Source organism: Erinaceus europaeus, chromosome 12 (genome assembly GCF_950295315.1).
Source record: "Erinaceus europaeus chromosome 12, mEriEur2.1, whole genome shotgun sequence".
Lineage (NCBI taxonomy): Eukaryota > Metazoa > Chordata > Mammalia > Eulipotyphla > Erinaceidae > Erinaceus > Erinaceus europaeus.
The window spans coordinates 33,170,000-33,179,524 of record NC_080173.1 but is presented as its reverse complement, the minus strand read 5'-3'; the positions used below and the strand labels follow the sequence as shown (position 1 = coordinate 33,179,524).

The 9,525-nt window shown below is 38.7% G+C and overlaps 1 protein-coding gene across 1 annotated transcript in view; it reads right to left on the bottom strand.

Moving 5' to 3' along the window:
• Positions 1-9,525, bottom strand: part of DNAH12 (dynein axonemal heavy chain 12) — a 273,128-nt gene that overhangs the window by 223,934 nt on the left and 39,669 nt on the right. The window contains exons 9-11 of the mRNA XM_060203068.1: positions 8,892-9,080; positions 6,727-6,883; positions 5,644-5,735 (exon numbers count right to left, since the gene is read on the bottom strand). Coding sequence (XP_060059051.1) covers positions 5,644-5,735; positions 6,727-6,883; positions 8,892-9,080 — 438 coding nt within the window. The remainder of the gene's footprint in view (positions 1-5,643; positions 5,736-6,726; positions 6,884-8,891; positions 9,081-9,525) is intronic.

Below are 9,525 nucleotides of genomic sequence, written 5' to 3'. Positions count from 1 at the left end.
GAAAGAACTACAAAAATACATCAATAGTAATATAATAATAGTGGGAGACTTTAACACCCCACTCTCACACTTAGACAGATCAACGAAGCAGAGAATCAACAAAGAAACAAGAGAATTAAATGCAGAGATGGACAGACTAGACCTCCTGTACATTTTCAGAGTTCTTCAACCAAAAAAAAAAACTTGAATACACATTCTTTTCAAATCCACACAACACATATTCAAGGACAGACTACATGTCAGGCCACAAAGACAGCATCAAAATTCAAGAGCACTGAAATCATCTCAAGTACCTTCTCAGACCACAGTGGAGTAAAGCTAACATTTAACAACAAACATAAATTACTAAAAGACACAGAATTTGGAAACTAAACAACATACTGCTTAAGAGCCACTGGGTCAGAGAGACACTCAAGCAAGAAATTCAAACGTTCCTGGAAACAAAAGAAAATGTAGACACAAGCTATCAAAATATTTGGGACACAGCTAAAGCAGTACTGAGAGGGAAACTCATAGCCACACAATCACATATTACACAACAAGAAAAAGCTCAAATAAACAACCTTATTGCACACCTCAAGGACTTAGAGGAAGAAGACAAAGGAATCCTAAAGCAACCAGAAGGACAGAAATCACTAAAATTAGAGCAGAAATAAACAACATCAAAAATAAGAGGACCATACAAAAGATCAATGAAGCCAAATGTTGGTTCTTTGAAAAATTAAACAAGATTGACAAACCACTAGTCAGACTCACTAAAAAAAAGGGGAGAAGACTGAAATTAATAGAATTGTAAATGATAGAGGAGATATCACAACCTGACACCACAGAAATCCAGAAAATCATGCAAAACTTCTATGAAGAACTATACACCACCAAGCTAGAGAATCTGGAATAAATGGAAGAATTGCTAGAAACATATGCCCTTCCAAAACTGAATCAAGAAGAACTACAAAACCTAAATACACCAATCACAGACAAAGAAATAAACTGTCATTTAGAATCTCACCTCCCACATCTATGGACATCTAATCTTTGATAAAGGGGCCCAAAGCATTAAAAGGAAGAAGAAGGCTCTCTTCAATAAATGGTACTGGTGAAACTGGGTTGTAACATGCAGAAGAATGAAATTGAACCACTTTATCTCGCCAGAAATAAAAATCAACTCCAAATGGATCAAAGACCTGGATGTTAGACCAGAAACAATCAAATACTTAGAGGAAAACATTGGTAAAACACTTTCCCACCTACACCTCAAGGACATCTTTGATGAAATAAACCCAATTGCAAGAAAGACTAAAGCAGAAACAAACCAATGGGACTACATCAAATTGAAAAGCTTCTGCACATCCAAAGAAACTAGCACACAAACAAAGAGACCCCTCACAGAATGGGAGAAGATCTTCACATGCCATACATCAGACAAGAAACTAATCACCAAAAAAGCAAATGACCCCATCCAAAAATGGGCAGAGGATATGAACAAAACATTCACCTCAGAGGAGATCCAAAAGGCTAACAAACACATGAAAAACTTCTCCAGGTCGCTGATTGTCAGAGAAATGCAAATTAAGACAACATTGAGATACCACCTCACTCCTGTAAGAATGGCATACATCAAAAAGAACAGCAGCAACAAATGCTGGAGAGGCTGTGGGGACAGAGGGACCCTTTTGCATTGCTGGTGGGAATGTAAATTGGTCCAGCCTCTGTTGAGAGCAGTCTGGAATACTCTCACAAGGCTAGACATGGATCTCCCATATGATCCAGTAATTCCTCTCCTGGGGAATCTACCCCAAGGACTCCAGAACACCCAACCAAAAAGAGGTATGTACTCCTATGTTCATAGCAGCACAATTCATAATAGCTAAAACCTGGAAGCAACCCAGGTGCCCAACAACAGATGAGTGGCTGAGAAAGCTGTGGTATATATACACAATGGAATATTATACAGCTATCAAGAACAATGAACCCACCTTCTCTGACCCATCTTGGACAGAGCTAGAAGGAATTACGTTAAGTAAGCTAAGTCAGAAAGATAAAGATGAGTATGGAATGATTCCACTCATCAACAGAAGTTGAGAAAGAAGATCAGAAAGGGAAACTAAAAGCAGGATCTGACTAAATTGAAAGTAGGGCACTAAAGTAAAAACCCTGTGGTGAGTGGGCTTCCTGGGCCAATGGGGGGTGGAGGTGGGTGGGTGGGATGGGACACAGTCTTTTGGTGGTGGGAATGGTGTTTATGTACACTCCTAGTAAAGTGTAGCCATATAAATCACTAGTTAATTAATATGAGAGGGGGAAAATTAATTATATGCCTCGAAGTTTTTAAAACACAGACTGAGTCTTCTTAATATATAGGCTGTGTGGGAGTCGGGGGTGTAGCGCAGCAGGTTAAGCGCAGGTGGCGCAAAACACAAGGACCGGCATAAGGATCCCGGTTCGAACCCCGGCTCCCCACCTGCAGGGGAGTCGCTTCACAGGTGGTGAAGCAGGTCTGCAGGTGTCTATCTTTCTCTCCTCCTCTCTGTCTTCCCCTCCTCTCTCCATTTCTCTCTGTCCTATCCAACAACGACAACAACAATAACTACAACAATAAAACAACAAGGGCAACAAAAGGGAATAAATAAATAAAATAAATATTTAAAAAAATTAAATATATATATATAGGCTGTGTATTTGATATGCAGACTCTCTCAAAAGCCTAGACCAAGTAGATCAGAGGCAACCAGTGGCACAGCTATTTACAAGATACTGGGGGGTACTCACTGCAAGCTTCTAACAAAGTCCCAAAACCTAGATATACACCAGGTTCTGTGAGAGAGAGCTTATGTTCACACTTATCCATAAACAAGTGCAAAATATATACCTGAAAGCAGAAGTGCACTAGATCTTGCAGTGAGTACCCCCCTAACATTTCCTCTCCACTATTCCAAGATTTGGGTCCATGATTGCTCAACAATTTGTTTGGCTTCGTATGTTAACTCTCTTTTCAGTTACCAGGTTCCAGATGTCATCAGGATGCCGGCCAGGCTTCCCCAGACTGAAGACCCCACCAATGTGTCCTGGAGCTCCGCTTCCCCAGAGACCCACCCTACTAGGGAAAGAGAGAGGCAGACTGGGAGTATGGACTGACCAGTCAACGCCCATGTTCAGCGGGGAAGCTGTTACAAAAGCCAGACCTTCTACCTTCTACCTTCTGCAACCCACAATGACCCTGGGTCCATGCTCCCAGAGGGATAGAGAATGGGAAAGCTATCAGGGGAGGGGGTGGGAAATGGAGATTGGGTGGTGGGAATTGTATGGAATTGTACCCCTCCTACCCTATGGTTTTGTTAATTAATCCTTTCTTAAATAAAAAATAAATTAAAAAAAAAAGAATCTCCCCTACGGAAGTCGGGCGGTGGCACAACGGATTAAGCACACGTGGCGCAAAGCACAAAGACTAGCTTAAGGATCCCAGTTCGAGCCCCTGGCTCCCCACCTGCAGGGGAGTCACTTCACAAGTGGTGAAGCAGGTCTGCAGGTGTCTATCTTTCTCTCCCCCTCTGTCTTCCCCTCCTCTCTCCATTTCTCTCTGTCCTATCCAACAACAACGACATCAATAACCAAAACAATGTTAAACAACAAGGGCAACAAAAGGGGAAATAAATAAAATGTAAAAAAAAAAAAAAAAAAAGAATCTCAACAACAACAAAAGTCCTGGACCAGATGGCTTCACAAATGAATTCTACAAAACTTTCAGGAAACAGTTAATACCTATACTTCTAAAGCTCTTCCACAAGATCGAAGAAACAGGAATACTCCCTTCCACCTTCTATGAAGCCAACATCACCCTGATACCAAAAACAGATAGGGACATAACAAAAAAATGAAAACTATAGACCAGTATCTCTGATGAACATAGATACCAAGATATTAAAAAAGATCCTGGCCAACCAAATACAGCAGTGTATCAAAAAGATTGTTCATCACAACCAAGTGGGATTTATCCCAGGAATGCAAGGCTGGTTCAACGAATATAAGTCTATCAATGTCATTCACCACATCAATAAAAACAAAACCAAAAACCACATGATTATCTCAATAGATGCAGAGAAAGCCTTTGACAAAATCCAACACCCATTCATGCTCAAAACACTACAAAAAATGGGAATAGATGGGAAATTCCTCAAGATAGTGGAGTCCATATATAGCAAACCTACAGCCAACATCATACTCAATGGACAGAAGCTGAAAGCATTCCCCCTCAGCTTGGGGACTAGACAGGGCTGTCCACTATCACCATTACTCTTCAACATAGTATTGGAAAGTCTTGCCATAGCAATCAGACAAGAGAATGAAATCCATCTATAAACTTCTACTTCAAAACCTAACTCACTTTTCTCTTCTTCAAGAAACTCAATGATTTTCCAAAGCAAAAGCAGTCATTTCCTCTTTTGAGTGTCCACAACAACACTGTCCATCTCTTTATTCCATTGGCCATCTTTTGATTCCATTAAAAATATCAATATGTATGGTCCGAGAGGTAGCACAGTGGATAAAGCACTGGACTCTGAAGCATGAGGTCTGTAGTTAGATCCCTAGCAGCACATGTACCAGAGTGATGTCTGGTTCTTTCTCTCTCTTCCTATCTTTCTCACCAATAAACAAATAAAATCTTAAAAATATATACATATATCAATATGTTGTAGTTGTTATCCTATGTCTGGCCTCCAAGTCAAGTATCAATGTTTTTATTATCTTATTTATTAGAGAGAGCCAGAAACTGAGAGGGAAGGGGATAATAAAGTGGAAGAGAGAAACCTGCAGCCCTGTTTTACCACTCACAAAGCTTTCTCCCTGCAGGTAGGGACTGGGGGCTCAAACCCAGGTCCTTGTGCATTGTAACATGTGTGCACAACCAGATGCACCCCCACCCAGCTCCCAAATATAAACTCTGAGGATAATATATATCTTTTCTTTTTTAATTTTTTATTATTTTTATTTATTTGATAGAGACAGCCAGCAATCTAGAGGAAGGGGGATATAGAGAGGAAAAGAGATGAAGAGACATCTGCAACATTGCTTCACCACTTGTAAAGCTTTCCCCCTGCAGGTGGGAATCAGGGGCTTGAACCTGGGCCCTTGTGCATTGTAATGTACACTCAACCAGGTGCACCACCACCCAGCCCCATGTGTATCTATTCTTTATTTGTATCACCAAAATATTGGTAGGTGTCTGAGTATGATAAAATTAAAAAAACTCACTGAATCACTGAATTAATGAGTAGCAATTGAAATTATGTGATGAACATACAAGTTTAATAAAATGATGTTTTGGATAAAAAGTTCTACTGATTTAATTCCTTTTAAAGATATTTGTTTATTTATTTATTTATTAGATAACTGAGAGGGAAAAGAGAGGGAGAGAGACAGAAAAGCAACTTAGCACTCCTTTAGTGCTCAGGAAGCTTTCCCTCCTGAAGGTGGGGACTAGGGACTTGAGCCTGGGTCCTTGTGTATGATAATATGTGCAAGCAAGTGTGCCACCTCCTGGCCCCTCTACTAATTTAAAATTAAGCATTTATTTACTAGAATAAAATATCTCAATTTTTAAAAGAAATCCGGCAAGCACTAATGTATACCAGAATTACCACTTACCTCTGTATAATCATCAAAAGTATGATTTTCTGCCTGAAAAGTCTCTATCAGCTTATCAGCAGTCCCATCTAGGAGCCAATTATACCTATCAACTGAAAGTGAATAATTTAAGTCACAATAATGCCTTTCAAGAAATATAAAGTGCTTTTTCATGTGATAATGGAGGAAGTAGTCTACTCAATTAGACATTGTTTATTAATAGAGTGCTAACACATATTAACAGGATACGCATAAAACTAGATTTAACAAACAAATCAAGTAAAACACAGACATTTTTAAATGAAGATAATAAGGTGTATACATACCAATCTCAAAATAACTTGAAAGTTGTGCCAACTTGGTGGCAAATGGTGAAGTAGAAAGATGGTGCACAAGAGAAAGGTGAACTGACACCTATCTTGGGAAGATGTAGAAATGTACTCGTGTGGTATTTCTTAATATAGTCATCCAATAAATAAACAAATGAAATAGGAATACACAAAAAGTTTTGCCATGGAGATAACTCAGTAGTAGAGTACAGGACTTGCACAAGTCTGAGGTCGAAGTTTGATCCCCCGCACTGCATATGCTGGAGCTGAGCTGTGCTCTAATATCTCTCTCATTTTCCCTCTTTCATTTCTCTCTCAGAAAAAACAAGAAATCTTTAAAAAGTAACTTACAAGTTTAGATAAGCCTATTAGCAGGAGGTTTTGGTTAAAAGAACATCAAATAACAACTATTCATTCTGACTCCACACTGCAATTGATGAGAACATAAAATTAAGATGCAGCTTCTTCGAAACTAGTCTCTGAAATCACCTTGTATTACCCTTGATTTGGCTTTTGCCTTATTCCAGCAATTGTGTTTCTTCCTTTTATCCAATAATATCAGCTAATAGTCTCTCTTTGTGTTAGACAAAAAAGAAAAAAAAAATCCAAATTTCTTGGACCTGATCCTGACTCTGCCAGAAGTCATGGCTATGATCAGTTCTGACTTTCCAAACTCTTTCAGGAGAGCCCCCAGACAACCAAATATATGATCAAATTCTACAAAAAATAAAATGCCATTCTTTAATAAGAAGGTTATAGTATATATCACATATACCGTATGTCTCATAGTGATTTCTTGCACCTTCCAAGTTACGATCTATTGCCTCCTTCAGTGTGTTCAGAGCCCACTGTATCACATGTTCTGGAAGCTCTGTGTCAAGATTTACAGTTGTTGGAGCTTCTGATAGCCAAGAAGATACTGTTTGGACATTCTAATATAAATAAACATGACAATTTATGAAACAATTGCCTGAATTGATTTCTACATAGATTTTATACTATATTTTCACATTTCAATGATAAAGAAAAGATAACTTGTTGTGAAGTGATGATTTAAAGTGGTCAGGGAAGGCCAGAGGTAGCTCAACAGGTAGGGCACATGTCTTATTATGAATATAGTCCATGTTCAGGCCCCAGCACCACACAGGAAATGTTATGGTACTAGAGAAAGCTATGAGGTTGTGGAGGTCTCTATCTCTCTTTCTCTCTCCTGTCAAATATATATGGCAGCCCAGAGCAGTGAAATTATCCCAATGTGAGGACCTGGCTCAGTCAGCAAAAATGAAGTGGCCACTGAGATGGTGCAACAGTAGAGTACAGTACTTGTATGCATGAGGTACCAAGTTCACTCCTTGGCATCGTACAGAGCAATGTTGTTTTTTCTCATAATACATCTAGAAATAAAATGATAATATGAAATCATACCATTTGCATAAAACAAGCTGTGGGCAGGGGAGATAGCATAATGGTTATGCAAACAGACTCTCATACCTGAGGCTCCAAAGTCCTAGGTTCAATTCCCCACACCACCATAAGCCAGAGCTGAGCACTGCTCTGGTGTTTCTATCTGTGTGTCTCTCTCTCTGCATCTCTCTCAAAAATAAAATAAATAAAACATTTTTTAAAAACCTTACACTGTATTAGCTTTCCATCAATTAGCACATATTTATTAACTATAAAGTAACTGTGATTATAACTAAAATGTCCTATAAATGCCAAATATGATACGAATCTTTTCTTTAAGAGCTCATAGTTCAGCTGGGGGGGGGGGCGGAGCAGATATATCAATTCTTAACCACAATAAAAGTCCTATGAAGAGGGTCCGGGTGGTGGCACAGAGGGTTAAGCACACATGGAGTGAAGCGCATGGACAACCAAAAGGATCCCAGTTGGAGCCCTGGGCTCCTCACCCGCAGAGGGGTAGCTTCACAAATGGTGAAGCAGGTCTGCAGCTGTCTATCCCTCACTCCACCTCTCTGTCTTCCTCTCCTCCCTTGATTTCTCTCTGTCCTATCCAACAACAGCAGTAACAACAGCAAGGGCAACAAAATGAAAAAATGTCTTCCAGGAACAGTGGATTCGTGATGCAGGCACTGAGCCCTAACAATAACATGGAGGCAAAAAAAAAAAAAAAAATCCTATGAAGGAAAACATCATCTCCAGCTAAACAAATTTTTTTAAAAAAGAAAATACCTTCTAAGTGAAAATAATTTGAAGGACAGAAATCAAACAAAAAGGAACGAGGAAATAGCATAATGTTTATGTTAAAGTATTTCATGCCTGACACTCCAAGGTCCCATGTTCAATCCCCAGAACCACCATAAGCCAGAGCTGAGCAGAACCAGGATCTCATGTCTCTCTGTTGCTGGTAAGTTAAATTAAAAAAAATTTTTAAAGAACCTAAACAGGTGGCTGGGCAGTAGCGCACCTGGTTAAGCGCACCTAGTACCAAGCCTAAGCACCCCCACAAGGATCCGGGTTCCAGCCCCTGGCTCCCCACCTGCAGGGGGAGTTGTTTCACAAGTGGTGAAGCAGGTCTGCAGATGTCTATCTTTCTCTCCCCCTCTCTCAATTTCTCTGTCCTATCCAATAAAATAAAATAATAAAATAAATGGCCACAGGAACAGCGGATTCATTGTGCCAGCACCAAGCCTCAGTGTTAACCTTGGGGGCAAAAAAAAAAAAGGAAGAACCCAGTGCAGGGGGTTGGGTAGTAGGTAGAGTGCTTGACTTGCAAGCATGTAGTCCCAAATTCAATCACTGGCATCGCATATGCCAGAGTGCTAACTCTGTTTCCCTCTCATTTTAATAAATAAATAGGTAACAAATCTTTTTTACAAAACAGCTGTAATATCATATGTACCTATACACTTCTTTGTATTTCAATTCAGCTTTAAATTCTGAAAAAGAATCATATGATGGATAAGAAGGATGGAATACCTGCAGAACTTCAGCAATTCTCTCTACCAAACCCAAAACAACATCTTCCAAATCTTGAATGGTAGGATAAAATTCCATTTTATCATCATCAAATGTCAGTTCCATTTTAAATATCGGAAGCCTTTCTTGATCTTCTTGGTCAAAGAGTTTTACAAAACCCTCTACAGTTCTCTTTAAGATATCCTTTAGCTGCATGATATCATAAATTACTATTACTTTATAAAGAACAGGTTCAACCTTTTATTAAAACCAATGAACTTGTGTCAATAGTCATAGTTCTATCAATGTATAAAGTCTTGAGAAATATCTTCATTGAACACATTATTTTCTTTTTGGCAAGGAAAATAAAGTTTGCTTTATTGTAACATCAACCATGTAAATAAACATTTTAATAAAATGATATTGAAGTTCAAAAAAATTGCTTTATTTCAGAACAGTAACTTCCTTATATTGAAGCACTGGCTTATATAATACTTATATAAATTATATAATATATGTAATAAATAAATTATATAATAAGCACTGGCTTATTCAATACTTATATAAATTTCTTAGAATGTCAAAATATGTCAGGCAAATTTTCTGAATTTCTTTTAAAGGCAGGATTTTTCCTTTTAATAATTGTATTAGTGGA